This window comes from Pelophylax lessonae (assembly GCF_965119305.1).
Source record: "Pelophylax lessonae genome assembly, chromosome: 5".
NCBI classification, from domain to species: Eukaryota; Metazoa; Chordata; class Amphibia; order Anura; family Ranidae; genus Pelophylax; species Pelophylax lessonae.
Window position 1 is genome coordinate 476,106,114 of NC_138772.1, and position 24,993 is coordinate 476,131,106.

Consider the following 24,993-nt stretch of genomic DNA (forward strand, 5'->3'; position numbering starts at 1 on the left):
CTTACACATTTTCTCAACCGAGCAATTTCCGGATCCACAGATGACAATTCTTCAACCTCCCGCGGTGTCAATGCCTGAGGCATGGCGTTAGTAGCCACAAAACGAATGTACTCTTCTGCCAGGTTATGAACAGGTGCAGAAGACTGAGGCAATCTGGAAAGTGCATCTGCCGCATTAGTCGGTCCAGGTCTGTACCGCACTGTAAAGCGATATGGTAACAATCTGAGAACCCATCTCTCAATTCTGGCGGATGGTTTTGAGCGTGGCGAATATATCACTTCCAGAGGCTTGTGGTCTGTGATGATTTCAAAATCAAGGCCGTAGAGATAGGTGTGAAACCTTTCACATCCCCAAACAACAGCCAAAGCTTCTTTCTCGGTCTGAGAATAACGTCTCTCTACATCAGTGAGGGATCTGCTTGCATACTGAATAGGCCTGTAATCGCCTGTGCATTGTCTCTGAACCAAGATGGCGCCTAACCCCACAGGGCTAGCATCGACAATAACTTGGGTGTGTGCAGTAGGATTGAAATAAGCCAAAGTTGTGGCGCAAGTCAGCCGTCTCTTAAGTTCATCAAATGCACCTTGTTCCAAAAAGCCCCACTTCCACGGGACTGCTTTGCGAGTCAACACTCTCAAAGGTTCACTGACAGTCGCCATATCTGGAATAAACTTGGCACAGTAATTCACTAGCCCAAGAAAACTGCGTACTTCTGCAGGGTTTTCAGGATTTCTGGCATCAGACACAGCTTTAATTTTACAGTCCTCCGGACCAATGCCCCTGTCAGACAGCACATGGCCCATAAAAGTCATTTTATTCATTTGAAATGTGCATTTCTTCTCATTTAATGTTAACCCTTTCTCCTTCAAGCGATTTAGCCCTGCACGGAGACGTTCGTCGTGCTCCTGTATGTTTGTTCCCCACACAATTATATCATCAGAAATGTTATGCGTGCCTTCACAACCATGTAGCACTTGCTGAATCACATGTTGATAGGTCTCCGGTGCGGACGATACGCCAAACATCAACCTCTTGTATCTAAAAAGACCTTTATGGCTTGCAAATGTAGTGATGACTCTAGATGCTGGGGTCAATTCAATCTGATGATAACCCCATTTCAAATCCAGTTTACTGAAGACACTTGCCCCATTCATTGCATGTAGAACATCTTCAATAGTGGGAATTGGATGTCTCTCTCTCTGCACAGCTTGGTTAGCACATCTCATGTCCACACAAATCCGAATATCTGTGCCCTTTGGTACAACAACTAACGGCGATACCCACGGAGTGGGCCCTTCCACAGGTTCAATAATGTCAAGGTCTAGCAGCTCTGCCAGTTTGTGCTCAACAGGTGATCTCAGGCTATAAGGAAGTCTGCGTACTGGCTGTGCAATAGGCTTTACATGTGGATCAATGTGAAGCTCCAACTGAAAATCCTTTAATTTTCCAAACCCAGAGAAGCAATCTTTAAATTCCTCTTTCAATGCAGAAATAGCAGGAGACACCATATTCACTCTTGCGCTGCCTACATCACGGCCAATCTGTAACACCCCTAGTGCCATTGCGGTTTGACGACCAAGCAGAGGCGACCCTGTGCCATCTACAACATAGAATTCGGTCTGCAATGGAGGACCAGTCTCATGTGTTTGAACAGAGGTATAAAATTTGCCTTTAAGTTGCAGTGGTGTACTGGAGCCATAAGTATAAATCTGTTTAGTGGTGTTACACAATTTAAGGTGATTTTCTCTGCCATTAAGACTGTGCCAAGAAGCCAAGTCCATAACATTGCATGTAGCTCCAGAGTCAATCAACACTGACACATCTGTATTTCCAATCTTAATGGTTAATGTCCCAGCTTGCAGAGAACACAGGGAGAATATAAATTCACAGTCAGGAGCACTCTCTTTATCCTCAGCTATAACATTTACTTGTGCAGATTGTCCTTTGGTTTTGTTATCTCTGGTTGTACTTCTACACACAGCTGCAAAATGACCTGTCTTTCCACAAGCATAGCACATTTTATTCTGTACCACAGTGCAGTCCTGACTTGTGTGTCCCGCCCTGCCACATTTATTGCAGGTGATATGTAAAGTCCTCTTTGGAAAACTCTCTTTCCTACTCCAGATATTCCTATTATTATAGGTAGGTTTGGAGACTGTATTGACAGATGCAGTGTTCTTGGTTTCAATATGCAGAGCCTGGAGCTCAGAGAGTTCAATGGCTCTTGCAATCTTCTGCAGACTAGTAAGTGTGAGACTAGGTTCTCTCAATAATCTCCTCCTGAGGTGCACAGATGTGCATTTCTCTATGACCTGATCTCTGATTATCTCCTCAGTTACAGTCCCAAAATCACAAGACTTTGCCAGATATTTCAGCCTAGTCACATAACTGTCTGTGGTTTCTCCCAGTTCTTGCACAGCCTGTCTAAACTTATATCTTTCATAGGGAATATTTTTCTTTGGCTCAAAGTACTCACTCAGTCTATTCATGGCTGTCTCATAGTCTGAATCTTCCCCTGTTGCTCCCAGGGTTTCAAAAATGTCCTGAACTTGAGGTCCAGCTAGATGCAGCAGCATGGCTCTCTTCTGAGCAGGTGCAGTCACTCCTGTGGCTATAACATAGAACTGAAATCCCTTCTTCCACTTGTCCCAGCACTGTGAGAGACTAGTGTGGTCTCCAGACACATCAAACGGTCCGATAGCCGGTAAATCCAGAAAGCTAGCCATCCTCGTCGCCAAAATGTAGTGTATTAACACAGACAAGCTGTACAGGTTGCTTCTTTATTCACTGCACATCAGCATGCAACTAACTTCAGCCACACCCAGCTCCCAGACATATACATAATTGTAACATTTTGCAGACAGCAACTTAACCCGTTGCTTACCATACTACACCTACCTCCTTCCAGCCCCTCTGCTGGGGATTTGTCGGGGACCTCATAAATATACCAAACAGCCCCTCCTAGCTTCCACCCACTACATCTAGATCCTTCTCCAAGGTTCTAGAAAATAGGGGGGGGGGCATCAAAAGAGCTGTCTGCTGAGTCATCCAGCCTCCCTGAGTCACTAAACCAGTTTCAACCCAGGCCTGGTTCTCAGCCAAATCAATTTACCTGCACTAACAGCTAACTATATACACTAGCTAGAGGGTGCTACATAAATAACCACTCTGTGTGGGGTTTCTATTTAACATTTAGGAGGAAAACCTGATTGGAATACCTTGGTATCAGAGGCATTATTGCCTGAGCTGATATAAAACAGTTTGAGCATCATCACCCCATCTGCTGCAGACTCAGTACAATGAGTTTTAATGAAGGCCATAAATTAGAATCTAATGGGGGATTGGAAAACACTGGCTATAATAATGTGCAGGGCAGAGGCAAGTATACAAAGCAAACACTGCTGGCTAAATGTGTTCACTTAATCATGTAGGATAGTTCATTATCAGACAATTAACAGTCAGCATGGAAGTTTACAATGAGCTAAGTGTGCCTTGGCTTTAAGGTGACTCTGAGGTCATTTACTCCACTGATAGGGCCACTCTATACACAGAGCAACCCAGACCGGGCTTTTGGTTATTTCTCCACTGACCTTCATGTACATTCGTCCCAAACATGGCAAGTCTGATATAGGCTGCTTACAATATAAGAAATGTTTAGCACATTAGAGCCTTTCCAAATTAAAATTTAAAGTACAACCAATCATTTTAAACATAATAAGGGAGAAATACAACCCCTGTCCATTTATTTATATATATTTTTTTGCCATCTGCACATTTTAGGGAGATTTCACCTCACTTCCTGTCCAATAAACACAACAGGAAGTGAGAGGAAATAATCCAAAATGGTAAGTGCCCTAATTTATACCTACCTTTCACAGAAGGTGTATCCAAGCTATGGATTTAGGTCTTCGTCCAGGGGGCAGCTAGGGTCAATGGTGTATCCCTAACTGCTTAACCTCTTGCAAGTACATATACTGCGGCGGTCAGCCCCTCACAGGCAGAGTGACGTATCGGTACGTCACTAGCCTGTGAGGCTCTGGGGAGCGAGCGCGCGCCGGCGGCGGCACGCTCCCGCTCCCGCGCGGTCACGGACCCGATGTCCGCCAGTCACTCTGCGATCGTCGGGGGAGAGGGAGAAAGGCAGGCGGCTAGTGTAAACAAGCTGCCTGTCAGTTCTCCCTGTGTAGAAACACTGATCATACGGTTCTACTATGTAGGACCGTTGATCATTGTTCCTACAGCTCAAGCCACAGCCAATCACAGTTAGAATCACGCCCCTAGGGACACACACAGCCCCTCCCTCTCAAATAAAGTTAACCCCTTCACTGCCAGTGTAATTTTACAGTAACAGTGCATATGTATAGCACTGATTACTGTAGAAATGTCACTGGTAACCCCAAAAGTGTCAAAAATGTCAATCAAGGGTCCGATCTGTCCGCCCCAATGTCGCAGTACCGCAAAAAAAATCGCAGATCGCCGCCATTACGCGTTAAAAAAAACAACAAAAATGACAAAAATCTTTCCCTTTGATAGTAAACGCGATAACTTTTGCGCAGACCAATCAAAATACGCTTTTTGTGATTTTTTTTTACCAAACATATGTAGCATAAACCAAATTGGCCGAAAATGTTAAAAAATTTTGATTTTTACTTTTTTTTTTTGGGGGAATTTCATATAAAAAAATGTGAAAAATATTGTTATTTTTGCAAAATTTACGCTCTTTTTTTGTTTATAGCGCATGATCAAAAAATCGCACAGGTGATCAAATACCACCAAAAGAAAGCTCTGTTGGTGGGAAAAAAAGGACGTCAAATTCGTTTAGGTACAGCATCGCACGACCGCGCAATTGTCCGTTAAAGTCACGCAGTGCCGAATCGCAAAATACCACCTGGTCTTTTAGCAGCCAAATCCTCCGGGGCTTAAGTGGTTAAGGACTGCCCCATGTACATACAGTATCTCACAAAAGTGAGTACACCCCTCACATTTTTGTAAATATTTTATTATATCTTTTCTTGTGACAATACTGAAGGCGGCCATTAAGCACAAAACCATTTTTCCCTGTACGGAATTTTCCGCTTCAGCTCTGGGGCACGCGCGCTTACAGCCGGAGCCCGCTACTGCTGTGATTGGACATAGCGGGAGTCCATTAGCCGGTCTGGCGGAGGCGATGTCCGTCAGGAACCCAGCGATCAATGGGAGACAGACTCCCTCGCTTGCCAATAGAGTGTCTCAAAGACTTTGCAGTTAATTTGGACCACAAAAGAGCAAAAGAGGCAGTCTAAGAATAGGCAATGCCACTGTTGACAACCAAAAATGCTAGTTGCCATGGCTGTCACTGAATTTAATACTTTGATTCACTGACCTAGAACAAGCATACTGCAAGTGAAGCCAGAATCCAAAATCGTATGGGCCTGTGACTCAGAAAGCATTGAACCCCCCCTGCCTGAGCATCAAAGATCTCTCAACCAACATCATTCTCTCTACAGGTTTTCCTAACCTGTTTCTGCCTGTGCTGTTCTTGAAAGACGTCTTCCCATGTGCGCGCTCTATGACCGCTGTGTCTTTTGGACATAGCTGGTCACAGATCGGGGTAAAGGGCCAATCACAGCATCCTTTTACCATGTGATCAACTGTGCCCAATCACAGCTGGTCACATGTAAACAAACTTGCTTGGGCATTCCTTTCCTCACATGCTGATTGTGTAAGGAAAGGAAAGCCGATAAGTCTGACAGTGAGTACATTGTTTAAATCTGATAAATCAGTGCCCTGATTAGTGCAGTCTCATCAGTGACTATCAGTGCCGTCTGTACAGCCTCATCAGTGCCCATTAGTGCAGCCTCATCAGTGCCCATTAGTGCTGCCTAATCAGTGCAGCCTCATCAGTGCCGATTAGTGCTGCCTAATCAGTGCACATTAGTGCTGCCTAATCAGTGCAGCCTCATCAATGCCCATTAGTGCTGCCTAATCAGTGCAGCCTCATCCGTGCCCATTAGTGCTGCCTAATCAGTGCAGCCTCATCAGTGCCCATTAGTGCTGCCCAATCTGATCAGCGCACATCAGCGAAGAAGAAAAATGACTTTATGTAGCACCCTCCTAGGTAGGTGCTAGAAGAGAGTATAGTTTTTGGATCTTTCTGCTTACCAGAGAGATTTCCAGGTAAATCTATAGTGCTCTCTGCCTACCAGGGAGCAGGATCTTTTGAGAGTGTCTGCTCATGGTGCTCAGGTGCAGCTCAGCTTGTCTGAATGTTTCATACTGGTCCAATAGGGAGGCATATTGGACAGTCGGAAGAAACCTGACAAACGAGGGCACAGGCATTGGCAGGGGAAAGTGCCTCTTTGCATGCTGGGATACTGTATAAATGCCAGGGGCACATGTGCTCGGGGTCTTCAGCTAGAGAGAGGTGTTCCCAGGGGGAGGGGGCGGCTGCCCCTCCTCTGTAGAAGCTGCCATGCAGCCTTGGGTAGTTGATATGAGGGCCTGAAAGTCACATAGGAGCTGAACCCAGAAGTCCTGCAGAGCTGACTGGAAGGGAGACACTGGAAAGGGTCTGGTTCTGCCTACAGTGAGTACTGATCTGTGTCATGGGGTCTGTCCTGTGAGGGCCATCCCTTCAGGTGGAAGAGTCAGTGGACGGGTGTCAGTCAGAGGTGCTAGAGAGTGTACTGAAGATAAAGTAACTGCAACAAGTCTGTTTCTAAAGAGAGCAAGAAGACGCAATTCTTCCATACAAGTGGCAGTATGGTTAAAGCAGTGTGACTGCTTCCACAAATAACCGGGGGAGGCCAAGTGAGAATTGTCCTTTTCTACTGTGAATCTGTGAACTGTGAACTGTGAACTGTTGGAGTATCCCACTATTCCCTTCTCCCATCCAAGTTCCACAATAAATACAAAAGCAAATCCCCTGGACTGTTTATTGAGTAACGAGCCATTGGGAGTAAGGAGGGATGTGTGAAAAAAATCCTCTAGTGACTTTCTGCAAGGTAACCAGGGGAGGCCAAAGACGTCATCACACAGCTATTCTGTTGAGGACGGTATTTCACTTATTTGCAAAATTTTATACCATAACAGTAACTAAAAAAAACATTTTTTTTTTCAAAATTTTCAGTCTTTTTTTGTTTATTTAGCAAAAAATAAAAACCCCAGTGATGATTAAATACCACCAAAAGAAAGCTCTATCTGTCAAAAAAAAAAATATATGGCTACAGTGTTGCATGACCGCACAATTGTCATTCAAAGACAGCACTGAGGGCCAGTTCACGCCATAGAAACACTGTCCAGATGCGTTCCAGATGCTTTTCTGCATGCGTGTTTTTGATGCGTTCCAGTGCGTTTTGAAAGCATTTTTGATGCAGTCCCCCTATTTTTCTTTACCTTAAATAAGGACATGTGTATTCCAGTGCATTTTTGGTGCGATTAGATGCATTCCAGTGCATTTGTGATGCGTTTTACAGCGTTCCAGGGCAGGAAAAATGCAGCATGTTATATTTTTTTTTTCTGGAACTTGAAAACATTGGAACGTCAAGCACTGATGTGAACTATGCCATTGGAAACCACATAACCTACTTTTCATGCGTTTTAAATGCAGAAAAAAAAATGCACTGGACTGCATGTGTTGTGAACTGGCCATGAAAGCTGAAAATTGGCCTGGGCAGGAAGAGGTTGAAAGTGCCGGTATTGAAGTGGTTAACATGATAGTCATCTTAGGATGCACTGAATTTTCAGACTCTGTTGATTTCTGGATTTCTATACACTGATGCATGTCGTCACCATAGAGTGAGTTATTCATGGCTAGTGAAGCCCAGGACAATGACAGTCCTCATTCCAGTCAGTCCTGATCAGTTTTTTAAGGTGTAGGATCTCAAGTCGCTCCAGCTCAATTTTTAATTCCAGCATGTACATACAGTATATACAGGCATTTACATGCGTCCATGCAGAAATACTGTCTGCAGACACAGAATTTTCTACTTTGATTTTATGCAGCTGAAGGCAGCACAAGATCATGGAGCGCAACACAGCTGTATGATAGGGGGGGACCACCAGTCCTCCTGTAGGGGGCCCGGGCACACAGGGGGGGCCCAACAGCACAGGGGGGAGGGGCAATTACAGAAGGAAGCCCTGTGTGGCTCTCTGTAGCAGCTGAAAGTCAGTTTCTCCCCCTCCTACCAGCTTTCACCTGCTGCAGGGAGAGACACAGACACAGGGCATCATTTCTATAATTTCAGTAAAGTAGGTCAGAACTGCAATAAGTCCTGTTGCCAGATCTCCTCAGTTCCAGACCTTTGAGTTTTAGGATTTCATCTTCTGGCCTTTGTATCTGGAGGCCTCGCCTTTGTATGTCTCTCTGGCCTGGTGTCCCCTCTCTCCCCAACTCCCGGTGGGAAGGGTAGCACATACCGTTTTTTTGAGAGGAGGAACGATTTTTTCTTCTGTTGTGTTATTTATTGGAATGGACGTAGAGGAACAGTAGTGATTACATTAGAGGATTTTGACTATGGCTGAAAATATTCATATCTGTGTATTCTCGTGATTAAGCGAACTATTTTTTTTTAGTGAAACGCCTTGAGATCCACTCAGCACAGATTAATTATTACTTCTGAAATGTCAGAAATAGATGAAGTGACTATTTGTATATATTTGGTGTTTTCTTTTTTTTTTATTGATGATCACTTTGGTTGTTTTTGAAGTATCTTTATGTATTTATATATTTTTTATGTAATAAACTAATGTATTTTTATATCTGTTGTGTGTCTTGTTAAAGTCCCATGGGCCTTCATTTTCTGTCTTTGTGTACTTTATTGGAGACACACCTGGATCCATACATATCAGCTCAGCATTTTTGTATCATTTCTGTAATTGCTTCTCCGACACCGATCCCCCTCCCTGTTCTGCCTGCTTCTGACACCCCCCTTCCCGTGTGCCCCCCATTTTCACTGTGACGCTCCCCCCCCCCCTCCTGCAGAGCTGCAGTCCTGTAAAAAAATAATAATAATAATAATAATTAAACATTATAATAAATTATTGAAAAAAAATGTAAAATAGAAAAATTGTAAAAAAAAAATGTAACATTTAAAAAAAAAAAGTTATACATTTTTTTTTTTTTTAAATGTAAAAAACAATTAAAAAAGGGCTAATTCACACATGTTCTGTTATGTTTGTGTTTTTGATTTTAGTGTTTTTTTTTTGGGTGAAAATATTGTCTTGATAAATTGGGGGGCCTCGTCATTTCTAACAGCAGCCCTGGCTGTATGCATGGGCCCATAATATATAATAATGCTGCGCAGATTCAGGACTATAAAAGCTATACGCTGTACAGATCTGGATGCAGTGTTTGTTCACCCGTGTGCAGGAGCCTTTTACAGAATGTAAACAGAATGTGTCAGTAAGGCCATCCCCAGGAGCTGAAAATGACAAGATCATCTGACTTTCACCCCCTCCAATCAAGAAAGCCAGATGTTCCCATCCCAGCCTGTGTGGAGGACGTGACAGCATGCACGGCCTCTCCACCGCCAAATGCATTGTATGGGCTGATGCCTCAGGCTGCTCAGTGTCAACCAGCAGCAAATGAATGGCTTCATCCTTGTTAGAAATGTTGACTGTAAAGCTCAGTGCTGAAGGCAAGCAGGACAAAAGTCTTCCTGTGCAGAGGGAACAACACATAAAAGGCACGGGTCAGTGAAACACTGAGATTTACAATAACAAAAGATTCTTAGTAACCACCTTAGAGAGCTCTAGAGCACAGAGCGGTGGATGTAAAAAGCAGGCAGTTCAGCTGCAGCTAAAGCCGGACTCCAGGAAATCTGAAAACCCTCCCTAGCAGTGGGGCTGCTCACCGCACTGCAAGGGTTAACGGTTTATTTATGTCTAAGGGACCTTTGGGAACCTTTACTTACCCGATCCTCCCCTGCTGTAGGCTACTTTGTCCTGCTAGACTCATCTTGTCTTTGCAGCCTTTTATCCCCTACACTTCAGCAGTCTAATGACCTTACTGGTGACCCTAGCATAGGGGAAAGACTTTTCAGTGGGTAGGATTTTAAATAGACACGCAGCCATTCATTGAAATTGGAAGAGAAGCAGTTTAAACGTAAACTGCGAAGAGGGTTCTTTACTGTCAGAGCAGTAAGGATGTGGAATTCTCTTCCACAAGCAGTGGTATCAGCAGGGAGCATCGATAGTTTAAAAAAACTATTAGATGGGCATCCTAACAATCACAACATACAGAGGTATACATGGTACTATTGACATATTGACATAAACACACACACTCACAGCACAGATTTGAACTCATTGAAATTGGAAGAGAAGCGGTTTAACCATAAACTACATAGAGAGTTCTTTACTGTCAGAGCGGTAAGGATGTGGAATTCTCTTGCACAAGCAGTGGTATCAGCAGGGAGCATCAATAGTTTCAAAAAAACTATTAGATGGGCATCTTAACAATCACAACATACAGGGTACAGGGGTATACAATGTACTATTGGCATATTGATATAAGCACATACACACACCACAGGTTTGAACTCACTGAAATTGGAAGAGAAGCGGTTTAACTGTAAACTGCGTAGAGGGTTCTTTACTGTCAGAGCGGTAAGGTTGAGGAATACTCTTCCACAAGCAGTGGTGTCAGCAGATAGCACAACATACAGGGGTACACAATGTAGTATTGACATAAACACATACACACCCCACATGTTGAACTGGATGGATTGGTGTCTTTTTCAACCTTATCAACTATGTAACCTTTGACATCATCTTTACCATAGCCCTGCATTGGACAGGAAGTCACAGAGGAATAGTTCACAGCTGTAGTGAAGCGTCGTCTGCCATGGAAGCAGAGGATCTGGTGAGTAAAACTGCTTTTCCCTCCCCTAGACATAAATTCAGAGCAGTCCTGTGCCCACTGCCCACTTCCTGTTATTCCAATCTTCATCTTGGGGCTACAGAATGATAAGCCTTTATGGTAAAGAGATGAGAGAGTAGGTGCGTCTGTAGTAGTTTGTCAATAGAAACTGGGCTGGGCTGACAACACTCTGCAACAATGCCATGAGTTGTCAGCCCACCATAGGGAATTAAAGTGGAACTAAACCCATCAATTTGACAGTTTCAAATTTCAGCATGTGGCGGGAATGTAACGGTCACATTAGTTGTGTTCTCAACTGAACTGTCAAACCATTGTATAGCTGGTGTCATAGCTGATCACATGTGCAGCATCATGGCAATTGAAGAGGTCATCATGGCAAACAGAGGCCAAGATGGCAGCTTCCTTGGCTAAAAATGATAGGAGGGTTTAGTTCTACTTTAAGAGCAGAGCACATGTTTTGCAAATTAACAGATAAGTTACTGTTACCTGCAGAAATCACATTTTTTTGGCTATAATAATAAATAAGAGGTCATTTTAAACGGATTAATGCAAATCACTGCCCTCTCAGCTATCTTTACCTACATACCGTATCTACTGCAATTCATTTATGAACAGTGAAGTGACGATCTGCCATTTCTGCAGTGACAGCACGAATGGCCAGTGTGCCCGTTAATCGCTGTGAGGTGAACTGTCATTGGTTGGATCAGTTCACAGACACAGTGCACAGAGTCGATCTGAGTGGCTCTGTACAGCGAGATCAATGTGATAACCAATCACAGCTTTTACAAAGGTAAGCCATATATAATGTACATTGGAGAACCTGCCCTACTCACAATGGAGGAACTAAAGAATGAATCATTCATCAGCTCTGGATCAGTGGCAGCAGATATTCAAGGTTGTGTCAATAGACGCACACAGCCTGGCTCAGGACCAGGCCCACACGTCTGCCCCCATAGAAAGCACTTGCTATGCAGGCAGACATAGGGGAGCAGCCTGGATTGCTAGTGAGTGACCTCAGAAGAGAAGGTTCAGGGCCGCTCAGTGCAATGTTTTTGCAGGTAAGTATACCATGCTTGTTATTTTAAGAAAAAAATAAAGAAGTACCGATACATCCGCTTTAACCCTTTCACCTCCTCCTCTATCTTTGTACGACCTGTACATTTATTGTATCTAGTAAACCATTACCAAGTTCCATGTTTTACCCCCTCCCCCCTCAAGTTTAGCATCTGCTTTTATTTCAAAAAAATTGTGTCAAACAATTAAAGAGGAAGTAAACCCGTTTAAAAAATGTGAAAAAAAAACAAAAAACCTGTAAAGACAAAGGCATAATGAGCTAGTATGCATCACATACTAGCTCATTATGAATTACCTACCTAAAAACGAAGCCCCCTCAGTGCCGACAGGATGGCTGACATGTCCGGTCGTCCTGCTTCCTGGATCTCGTCCTCCGGCCATCTGATTGGCCAGGGGCACGATTACATCACTCCCGCGCATGCGCGCGGGAGCCGCCGTTCATGGCACTGGGATCTGAAGGAACGGCGCGGGTGGTCGTTCCTCCAGAGCGCATGCGCCGATGACGTCATCAGCTGCATGCACTGTAAATATCTCCTAAACGGTGCATGTTTAGGAGATATTTATAGCACCTATAGGTAAGCCTTAACCGCTTGCCGACTGCTCACAGTATATTTACTGCGGCAGTCGGCCCCTCACAGGCAGAGTGACGTAGGTCTACGTCGCTCGCCTGTGAGGCTCTGGGGAGCGAGCGCGCGCCCGCGGAGGCGCGCTCCCGCTCCCGCGCGGTCAAGGACCCCCCCGCGCGTGTGACCAGCGGACCCGATGTCCGCCGGTCACTCGGCGATCGGCGGGGGAGAAGGAGAATGTCAGGCAGCTTGTGTAAACAAGCCATCTGTCATTCTCCTCGCTGTAAAAACACTGATCACTCGGATCTAGTATGTAGATCCGTTGATCAGTGTCCTTACAGCTAGAGCCACAGCCAATCACAGTAAGAATCACGCCCCTAGGGACACACACAGCCCCTCCCTCCCAAATAAAGTTAACCCCTTCACTACCAGTGCATTTTTACAGTAACAGTGCATATATATATAGCACTGAATACTGTAGAAATGTCACTGGTAACCCCAAAAGTGTCAAAAATGTCAGTCAAGGGTCCGATCTGTCCGCCCCAATGTCGCAGTACCGCAAAAAAAATCGCAGATCGCCGCCATTACACGTTAAAAAAAAAACACCAAAAATGACAGAAATCTTTCCCTTTGTTAGTAAACGCGATAACTTTTGCGCAAACCAATCAAAATACGCTTTTTGCGATTTTTTTTACCAAACATAGGTAGCATAAAACAAATTGGCCGAAAATTTAAAAAAATTTTGATTTTTACATTTTTTTTGGGGGGAATTTCATATAAAAAAATGTGAAAAATATTGTTATTTTTGCAAAATGTACGCTCTTTTTTTGTTTATAGCGCAAAAAGTAAAAATCGCACGGGTGATCAAATACCACCAAAAGAAAGCTCTGTTTGTGGGAAAAAAAGGACGCCAAATTTGTTTAGATACAGCGTCGCATGACCGCGCAATTGTCTGTTAAAGTCACGCAGTGCCGAATCGCAAAATACCCTCTGGTCGTTTAGCAGGAAAATCCTCCGGGGCTTAAGTGGTTAATGTAGGTTTACCTATAGGCATATGTAAACAAAAGGGGTTTACAATCTCTTTAAAGTATTTTGGGGTGTAGTATACTTTCCTAAAAGGGGTCATTTGAGAAAGAAAGGGATACTGTTTTTATTTCAAAATTTTTGGTATTGTTTCCTTCACATAGTTAAAAATAAAAAAGGCGGGTGGTTATTAAATACCACCAAAAGAAGTCTCTGTCTGAAAAATTATATAAAATGCATTTAGGTGCCAATGATTGGTTACAGTTTATCACAGAACTGATGGAGCCTAACTTACTTAAAGCAGAGCTTCACCCAATAGGGTAAGTTCCACTTTAGGACTTCCTTCCCCGCTCCTCTTTGGAAAATGTCACTTTTTTGGGGGTGGGGGATGGGTACCTGGTCTTGAAAGGCGATCCGAGCGGAAGTCCTCCTTCACCCCTACTTCCCTGCTGTCTTCTCGGACTAATCACAGGTCCCAGAAGACTGTGGGACCATTCACAATGCGTAGCACAGCTCATGCATGTGCAATGGGCACCTGGCTGTGAAGCCGGGTGCCCACAGTTAAGATGCCGGGGACTAAAGACAGGTGGGGGAAAACGGCTTGGATGAGTGTCTGTTTATTAAAACTCAGCAGCTACCAAATTTTTTAACATTTTCGGCCAATTTGTTTTATGCTACATATGTTTGGTAAAAAAAAATTGCAAAAAGCGTATTTTGATTGGTTTGCGCAAAAGTTATTGCGTTTACTAACCAAGGGAAAGATTTTTGTCATTTTTGTTGTTTTTTTTTTTTTAACGAGTAATGGCGGTGATCTGCGATTTTTTTTTGCGGGACTGCGACATTGCGGCGGACAGATCGAACCCTTGACTGACATTTTTGGGGTTACCAGTGACATTACTACAGTAATCAGTGCTATACATATGCACTGTTACTGTAAAAATGACACTGGCAGTGAAGGGGTTAACTTTATTTGAGAGGGAGGGGTTAAGCTTGTCCCTAGGGGCGTGTTTCTAACTGTGATTGGATGTGGCTTGATGTGTAAGAACAGAGATCAACGGTCCTACATAGCAGAACCGTGTGATCTCCATTCTTACACAGGGGAGAATGACAGGCGGCTTTGTTTACATTAGCTGCCTGCCTTTCTTCCGGTGTAACGGACGATCGCGAGTGCCCGGCAGACATCGTCCGTGACCGAGCGGGGGCGCGCCGCCGGCGGCGCGCGCGCTTGCTCCCTAGAGCCTCACAGGCTAGCGACGTAGCCCTACGTCGCTTTCCCTGTGAGGGGATGACCGCCGCAGTAAATAGTAGTGCGGCGGTCGGCAAGCGGTTACGACCTTGACTTTGGAGCCATCTCAGGCCTGAAGGTGAATCAGACTAAATGAGAGGTCTTAGATATTAATCTCCCCACTCAGACTGTGGAGTCTATCAAGAACTCCTTCCTTCCTTTTGGTTTACATATTCCCTTACCCCAGACATACCACTGCTCCATTGGGCAAACTATATCCCCCTCTACTCCTCTATAGAAACTGAAAACTTGGCACACTTAGGCCTAGTACACACAGGCTGAATGATGGCCGACATTGATCAGTTCAATAGAAACCGTCCGACATTCGGCCCGTCTGTACTGCAGCTGGTCTGACAGGAGCTGGCCGTTTGGCAGGCTTCTGTCGAAGGCTCATGACCGTAAAAGGTCTGCCAACCAGCTCCCAGTGGCTGAGAGCACTGCCCCAGAGTGTACTGGTAGGGAGGGGCCGCCCCGGTCAGAATACAATAGCTCAGCAGGGGAGATTGCTGTACTAACATTGGATTGTTAGTACAGCGGCTCCAACCTGAGCTGACCCACCTACTCGCTCATCTCCTTACCAAAAAAACTAGTAGTGTGTACTAGGCTTACCACCCTTTCCTGGATGGGTAGGATAGCTGCAATAAAAATGTTCTCTCGAGAATATTATACGGTTTTCGTTTACTACCAATTCCAATACCTACCATGATCCCTATATGAAGAAACTTCAATGATCTTTAAATGTATCTGGGGTTCCAGAGGGGGTAGGGTTGCCCGCTCGGCCATGTACACTTCTATGTTACAGGGAGGCCTGGGAGTTTCTCACCTCCAAAGATACTATAAGGCTGCCCAACTGACTCAGCTCACCCAAATCTTTCCTAACATTTACCAACCTGACTGGATCACCAGGCACCTCACAGCCGATCAATCTTTTATGGCTTACTCCTAAAGACCGTTGGGCCATTTTAAGCCCCACATTATGGCACTCTCTTCGTCTCTGGGACATGGCATGCAGACTTTCCCCTCCTTCTCCTGTGGCTCCTCTTTGTAATATGTGTGGTAGTTGGGTTGAGTGGATACACTTTCTTTACTTGTTTCTCTCTGTCGCTCTCCCCCTCCCCTTTGCTACACTTTTTTTGTGTTGCACCCCTGCAGGTTTAACTGATTACACTGAATGTTTGCAATTGATGAATCACCTTTACCCTTGGAAAGGTGTAATATATGGGTGCTCAACCTGTGGTCCTCCAGCTGCTGTGGAACTTCCAAGTCCCATCATGCCTCTGCCTTTAGGAGTCATGCTTGTAACTGTGAGCCTTGCAATGCCTCATGGGACTTGTAGTTTTGCAACAGCTGGAGGGCCACAGGTTGAGCACGTCTGGATATATCTTGAGTAGTCGTAGTCACCTCTTGCTTCATAATGGGGCAATATGCCCATTTATTTATATAATAGTACGCTTGTTTTCTTTTTTGTTATATTCTTTTTCTCCATACATATAGGATGTAGGGCCGGTTCACACTCTTGCGAGTGCGGCGATCGCATGTAATATCGGAGCACACTACTCCTTCATTACATGCGACCGGATGTGCGGTGCGAATTCAGCCATACACTTTGTATGGCTGAAATTCGCACTGCACCCGCACAAAAGACGCACAGGACCCTTTTTTCCAGCCGCATCAGGATCGGATCGCACAGTGGTTCACACTTGTGCGATCCGATCCTGTGCGAACTGTCAGATCGCACTGCGATATGCGATCAAACTGGGGGTGTCATTAAAATTTAATTGACACCCCCTGCATATTGCATATGGCAGTGTGAACTGCCAGATGTGCGTTTGCGATGCGGGAACAGGCTGCGAATTCGGAGCCTTCCCGCATCGCACAAGTGTGAACCAGGACGTACGGCAACCAAAATAAATTAGTCGCACGACTGTGGCTAGAATTATAGCAATCGGCAGCTGGCCCTATTTCGTTACCTGTTTACCATTCGCATTTAGACTCAGGTTTCGATTTGCATGCGAACAGTGAATGTAATGATAAACCAATGTTGCTGCAACTGTTTATGTATTTTTATGAACCTTATTTAATAAAAACATTGAGTCCCCGTTCACACTGGGGCGACCTGTGAGGCGACCTGGTCACCTGACAGGTCGCCTTCCATAGGGAAGCTGCGGACCCGTTCTAATAGGAGCGACACAAGTCGCTCCGACTTAGAAAAAGGGTCCGGAGCTTCTTTGGGGCGACCAGGAGCGACCGTCATAGACTTCAATGTTATGAAGTTCGTGCCGGCCACTCCGAGGTCACGGCGCGCTTCTCGCACCGCGACCTCGGAGGTCGCCCCCCTAAGTCGGATCGCCCCAGTGTGAACGGGGCCTGAAACAAAAAAAAAAAAAGTCATCTAGCTACAGTGTTGTATGACTAATTGTCCATCAAACTATCACAGCACTGAAAAATGGTCTGTTAATGTAGGGATATTCCAGACTGGAACAGAAGTGGTAAAAGGGTCTTTGCTAAAGTCTTGATGGAAAAAAAAAAGTCTCAATAAACCATAAAAGTATTAAGAAAAAAAAGATTTATTGTACACATTTATAAATCCTGAAACTCCAGGAACACAAGTCATTATCACTTCGGTACGAAGGGTACACTTTCCAATGGCCAACACTAACAAACTGACCATTGGTTCAAGTTTTTTTACTTTTTTAGCTTAACTGCATGGCCCATAACTGTACAGAACAATCAAAAAAAATTATTCATGTTAAATGACCAGAGAAAAAAAACTGCTCTTCAGAAGCAGCGTGAGTGGGGGGTTTGCTGCCCATAGCAATCTAAGAAGATAGAGTATGATTTACTAAAGAAGTTAATAAATAAACAAAATAAATTGGGTGAATAATTGCTTCAATTATCCAATTGTGAAATACAAAACTTCTGTTTACTCATCTCATCTTGCACATGATTGGGTGTTTAAAGTGAACAGGAATTAGCTTTTCATATATTAGATAATTGAAGTGAATATTCACACAATTTACTGAGTGCAGATTCTTAACTTCTTTAGTAAACAATCTTCTAGATCCCATTAGTTGCTATATGCAACAACTCCACCTATATGTAATTTTTCGGAAATCAATCTAAATAAGGCAGATTTATCAAAAAGGGAGCAAAGGGACAAAAAAAAAAAAAAAAAAAAAGTAAGAATAGTTTGCCATGACAACCAGATTTCCTAATTGATCGGTGACTAAAAGGAGTCTGGTTGCTATAAGGAAAAGCTCCCAACCTTGCACAGATCTCGATAAATCTGCCTCACCAAGTCTAAATCAGAAACACTCTCCAGCATAAAATAAGCCATGTATGAATAGCCTTGACCCATCATTTAAGGACCAGGAGTACAGCACCAATATTTAGGAGTACAGTCGCTCACATGTACATTAGACCTCTTACTTTAGAAATCAATACAGAGAAAAAGTAATCCACTTTTTTCACAGTCATGGATCCTATTGTGTGAAAGTACACAGCTCTTCTGCAGTAACAGCCTCAGCACTCTGCATTGATGATTGCCAGCACATTTAAACGCTGTCACCGGATGGCTCTAGTTGCATTCCTTTCAAAGAAATCTGGCACCGGGGGTTGAACAGCCTGTGATCTGTGCAATAGGTGAAGTTAAAAATTCTTAGGCCAGTTAATCCTTTAAGGGCTTGTTTACACTAGAGTCGGGTGGGGGAGGTGGTAAAATTACATGGTTGAGCCATGTTTTTACTGCCACTCCCCCTTTAGCTGCAAAGGACTACTATCCGTTGAACGCGACCCATTCAAGTGAACAGGGCCTGTGCTGCAGACACATGCTGTTGTGGTGCAGTAGTGCTGCATTTAAGGGGTTAAACCAGACAGTGAAGAGGAGACTTAATGCATCCTCGCCATCCGCTAAATGCCTCTGAAACACATTCTGAGTGTGGATTGCTTTTCAGAAGAGCGGCAGTCCTTTCTACTAGTGTAAACAAGCCCTAAAATATAGAACCAGTCTTGTGTTGCATAATGTAAACTGTGGTAGGAATGGGGAGATTTTTGCATTGAAACCCATCTAAAGCTGGTCATACACCGGAAGATTTCTCTCATTTAGCCCTGCAAGCTGAAAGAAAGAAACCATTTGTTTCCTCCATCCACACAGCCCATAGATGAGCGTTTCTCAACTCCGGTCCTCAGGGCACACTAACAGGCCAGATTTTAAGTATTACCTTGGGGGGATGCAGACTAGAGTACTGCAATCACTGAGCAGCAGATGATCTCACCTGTGATGTATTTCAGTTTTCTTGCAAACCTGGCCTGTTAGTGTGCCCTGAGGACAGGAGTTGAGAAACACTGCGCATAGATAAGTTTTATTCTTTTTCCTTCCAGCACACGTGGAAAAAAAAAAAAAAAGAAAATTGCTCAATTCCCCCATCAACACATTTGAGGCTTATGGGGGAAAGCTTTGCTATTGTGTTCTGCTGTCAATGAGGCACGGGGGGCCTTCCTGGCCGGCAGAACACAAGGATTACTGCTAGCGGCTATATCAATCGCATGCTAGACTTGGGTACAATCAGCCTGCCAATACACGTATCGAAAATCAGACAGTCCCTGCTGAACCGTCGCATTTCGATCCATGCATGTCTAGCTTAAAACAGCATGGATAGACAATTCTGCAATGCCAGCTATTATATTCTGAAAGCCAGCGCCTGCAGCTGTCAAAATACCCCATCAGTGGCTGCAACACCATTTTCTGCCCAGCTCCTTTGATTTTCAGATTGCAGGATATCAGACAGGAGGATGACAAAAGGACCACCCATGGATCAAATTCTGTTTGGTTCATTGGGAACCGGACAGAATTCACTCTGCATATGGCCAGCTTTACTACCCTAAGTGCCGGTTCACACTATAGCATGTGCGGCGATCGCATGTAATATCTGAGCGCACTGCTCCTTCATTACATGCGATCGGATGTGCAGTGCGAATTCAGCCATACACTTTGTATGGCTGAAATTCGCACTGCACCCGCACAAAAGACGCACATGACCCTTTGTTTCAGCTGCATCAGGATCGGATCGCACAGTGGTTCACACTTGTGCGATCCGATCCTGTGCGAACTGTCAGATCGCACTGCGATATGCGATCAAACTGGGGGTGTCGTTAACATTTAATTGACACCCCCTGCGTATCGCATATGGCAGTGTGAACTGCCAGGGGTGCGTTTGCGATGCGGGAACAGGCTGCGAATTCGCAGCCTTCCCGCATCGCACAAGTGTGACCCGGCACATAAACTGAATCAGAATAGCAAACATTATAAACAGAGTTGAAAATGCATTAAAAAAAAAAAAAAAACCCTATCAGGGTATTTGCCCTGCAGACTGCATTGCTCTGGCATTAAAATAATTTGTAGTCCTAAATCTGCCACATGCCCTGTTTAAACATATTTATACATTACCAAAACTGGAGAGTGCAAAATCTGGTGCAGCTGTGCATGATCAAGCCAATCAGCTTGTTCAATTAAGCTTTGACTGCACAAAAAAAAAAAAAAAAAAAAATAATATATATATATATATATATATATATATATATATATATATATATTTTTTTTTTTAAAATATATATAACAAAAAAAAACCTGGAAGCTGATTGGTTGCTATGCAGTGCTGCACCAGATTTTGCACTCTCCGGTTTTAGTAAATCGCCCCCACAGCGATTTCTGTAGTTTACCACGGAGTGAAGCTTTTCATATTACTGATCATCCACATACTGCAAAATATAAACCAGACATGGCTCCTTCTGGATGCAAGGTAGTGTAAAGAACCCAAAAGCCCCATTAATGTAGGAATTCCATAAATCATTTTATCGTAAATTTCTAACAAAAAAAAAAATCTAATTAAATACTAAATGATCCTATTTGGCTGCAGCACACAAAAATGTGTGGTGCGTTTCACATTAGCTACTAAATAAAAAATAATAATAATATGAGAAATGGGTTTCCTGGGCTGTGCAACTGAACCAGCAAGGCTTGACCTTCAGTGAGTAAAGCTGGCAAGCTGTGCCAAGCAAAACAATAACACCACAAGTCGGTCTCCTCTTGCACCATGTAAACAAGAAGCCGAGAACAATTACGTAATACCAAATAAGGAAAAAAAAAACCCCATCAGGTGCTCATTTACATGCCCCTACCCAGAATCCTTTGGGATCATTCAACACAATTGTTCAGTGGTGCATGTAGTCTGTGCGTACTGCAAAATGAAATGCAACAAACTTGGTGTCTTTCAATATTACAAAAAAAAAAAAAAAAAAAAAATATGTAAAAAAATAAAAAGGATTAGAAAACAGTGCATGCCCGTTGTTCAAACTGGAGGCCCTAGAAGGTTTGAGCTAAATGTCCCTCTTCAAGTACAATAAAAAATAAGAATTGTATCTGGTTAGTTGTAGATTTGCCATGATTTGTCCCTGAGGTTTCACAGCCTTGTCACCTCCAAAAGCTGGATGAGAAGAGTGAGTGGACAATGCGCACTGTTGGGGGTAGGGTGGTCCAGAACACAGATTAGATAGAAAACATTTCTTTGTGGCTGGCAGGGAAAAGTGAAAAGCGATCACTAGCTTTAAATGATCATCCATTTCATGAGGTTGATGGACGCCAAAACAAAACATGATCCTCTTGGCTCAAAATCATTAGGGTCTGTATGTGGAGTTATTTTGGTTGAAGATATATGACAAAGTCTCTTTAATAAGCAGTCACCATACAAGGCTCCTCTCTGCAGTCATCAGAACCAAGTGCATGGCTGGACCTGGCCACTCAATGAATGATCACTGGCAGTTCATTACAAAACAAGAGAGGAAGGGAGGTCAGCTCACAATATGAGTGCTGACAGGAGAGGAGTCACCACCACCGGGTTCATCCACCGTGTAGATCATGTATCATGTGTGTAGATCATGTATCATGTGTGTAGATCATGTATCATGTGTGTAGATCATGTATCATGTGTGTAGATCATGTATCATGTGCTCTTTCCTGAGCGCACAGGAACGCCATGTAATGCTCATAAGCTTTAACCAACACCCCATTATTGCTTGAACAAAGGCAAAGCTGCATGTGGGATGTAAACTAAGGACGGTTAGTGTCACCTTCTTTGTTTTCAGTAGTGATGGCACACAGGGTTGTCACTGATTGAGATTCTCAGTCCAGTAACAGGCTCTGCTGATAGACTGTATGGTGGTCCCTTCCACTGCACAGTATTGTGGGGGGGGGGGAGGGGGGCTGGTGCAGGCTGTCATATCACAGCAGAGCTCAAATACTGCAGCTGCACTGGGACCCCTTGATACACCAGATTACTGCACTGGGATCCACTGCGACAGGGAGATCTGCTGAAATGGTGTCAGGCAAGGGTGATCATGGTTATATCACTGATTATATCTGCTGGAGGCTGCTAGTAAATGGTGAAGCCCCATGATGATGGCTCTCTCTGCACAGTGATGTCTGATGAACGCTATCAGTGAATGGCAGAGTTCTCTGATCAATGAATGCTGGAGTCCATTATTCATTGAACAGTACAGCCCTCCACTGTGGATGAATGGTGGGTTCCTCCAATCACTGGTCATTGCACAGTGGTCTCTGTGTGATCATTCAATGGTGGGGTTCCTGGCAGTCATTGTATGATTGTCCCCTCTATTCACGGTACAGGAGTCTCATTCATCTGATCACTGCACGGCAGTTGCTGTGCGGTCATTTAAAGGTGGAGTCGTCTGATCATTGAGCAGCGATGTCTGTGCGGTCATTCATTGGTGGAGTCCTCTGATCATTGCACAGTGGTCATTCATTGGTGGAGTCCTCTGATCATTGCACAGTGGTCATTCATTGGTGGAGTCCTCTGAACATTGTGCAGCGATCTCTGTGCGGTCATTCATTGGTGGAATCCTCTGATCATTTCAAGGCGATCGCTGTGCGGTCATTCATTGGTGGAATCCTCTGATCATTGCAGGGCGATCGCTGTGCGGTCATTCATTGGTGGAGTCCTCTGACCATTGCAGGGCGATCGCTGTGCGGTCATTCATTGGTGGAGTCCTTTGATAGCAATCATTGATTGGTGGAGTCCTCTGATCGCAATCATTCATTGGTGGAGTCCTCTGATCGCAATCATTCATTGGTGGAGTCCTCTGATCGCAATCATTCATTGGTGGAGTCCTCTGATAATTGCAGGGCGATCGCTGTGCGGTCATTGATTGGTGGAGTCCTTTGATCGCAATCATTGATTGGTGGAGTCCTCTGATCACAATCATTCATTGGTGGAGTCCTCTGATCATTGCACAGCGATCGCAATCATTGATTGGTGGAGTCCTCTGATCGCAATCATTGATTGGTGGAGTCCTCTGATCACAATCATTCATTGGTGGAGTCCTCTGATCACAATCATTCATTGGTGGAGTCCTCTGATCATTGCACAGCGATCGCAATCATTGATTGGTGGAGTCCTCTGATCGCAATCGTTCATTGGTGGAGTCCTCTGATCGCAATCGTTCATTGGTGGAGTCCTATGATCGCAATCATTGATTGATGGAGTCCTCTGATCGCAATCATTGATTGGTGGAGTCCTCTGATCGCAATCATTGATTGGTGGAGTCCTCTGATCGCAATCATTGATTGGTGGAGTCCTCCAATCACTGTACGGTGGTCTCTCTAGGCTCGGTGACATTGCAGCCCCCCGTAGGGACATCAGCCTCCCCGGCCAGGTGTAGCCTCCTGACAGCCTCCTTGATGAGGTTCCCGGACAGGAGGAGCTCCTGTAGCAGCTGATGGGGGTCCTCATCGTCCTCCTCCTCCTGTCTCCTCCTCACCCATCCCCGGCCACACAGCTGCTTGCTTCCCCCCGGACAGTGCCTGGCCCCAGCCGGCTGGTGGTGATGACATCGTGCCGCCGCTCTGGGGGTGCACACCGGGTACGGCGTAGTCCTTCCCCTGACACACGAGCACATGGAGGGGGGCCGGGGGAGGGCGGCGGGTTTGATGCCGCATGAGCTCGGAGCTCTGTGGGCGTTCAGCTGCAGGGCTTCCCCGATCCGAGCCACCAGGGAGTCCACCTCCTGGGATCCCACCGTCACCGACTGCTCCAGCAGCAGGAAACTTTCCTTCCGGCACGGCATGTTCACACCAAGCAGAGGCAGCACCGTGTGACACACTCCGCCCGGCGTACACCGGACCCGACCAAACCGCTGCTGCTGCTGGTTTGTAAACAATGGGTGACGTAGAGAGTGCTCCGACCGTGCCATTCTAATATCGCGGGGGGGAAGAATTTCCGACACACCGCTAATTCCTCTCCTCCTCTGCTGTAACACACTCTGCATGTATAATACACTCCATATATCATACACCGTCTGTTTAAACGTTCAATGTCTCATATAATGGAAGATGGAATTACTAAAACAAGCAGACCGTACCATTCCCGGTCCCCCCCCTTTGTCTTTCTCAGGATTTGTCCCCGCCCCTTCGGTTTTTTGAAGCGGCTCGTACGTTGGTGACGTCACCTTGTTGTGGTGTGTCTGTCAGTCAGCGTGAGCCTGGAGAGGGGGCGGGGCTCGGATTGGAGACACAAAGCGGAGTGCATGGGAGGAGGGGAGGGGCTGTGTGTGACCTGCCTGTAACCTGGGGATAGATTGTGTACAGCCAGGGGGGGGAGCACTAATGATAGAGCCCGATAGAGAGGGGAGAAGACTAATAATAGAGGAGAGCAGCACTGATAATAGAGGGGGACAGCACTGATAATAGAGGGGGACAGACTGATAATAGAGGGGAGCAGCACTGATAATAGAGAGGAGCAGACTGATAATAGAGGGGGCAGCACTGATAATAGAGGGGAGCAGACTGATAATAGAGAGGAGCAGACTGATAATAGAGGGGAGCAGACTGATAATAGAGGGGGCAGCACTGCTAATAGAGGGGAGCAGCACTGATAATAGAGGGGAGCAGACTGATAATAGAGGGGAGCAGACTGATAATAGAGGGGGCAGCACTGCTAATAGAGGGGGACAGACTGATAATAGAGGGGAGCAGCACTGATAATAGAGGGGGACAGACTGATAATAGAGGGGAGCAGACTGATAATAGAGGGGGCAGCGCTGATAATAGAGAGGAGCAGACTGATAATAGAGGGGGCAGCACTGATAATAGAGGGGGGCAGACTGATAATAGA

The 24,993-nt window shown here is 44.9% G+C and overlaps 1 protein-coding gene across 1 annotated transcript; it reads right to left on the bottom strand.

The window, feature by feature from the left end:
* Positions 1–23,446: 23,446 nt before the first annotated feature.
* On the bottom strand, positions 23,447–24,140 carry LOC309555430 (GSK-3-binding protein-like). The gene has a single exon (XM_082257452.1). The coding sequence runs from the start codon at positions 24,071–24,073 to the stop codon at positions 23,465–23,467; it is 609 nt and encodes a 202-aa protein (XP_082113578.1). The 5' UTR covers positions 24,074–24,140; the 3' UTR covers positions 23,447–23,464.
* Between the last annotated feature and the right edge of the window lie 853 nt (positions 24,141–24,993).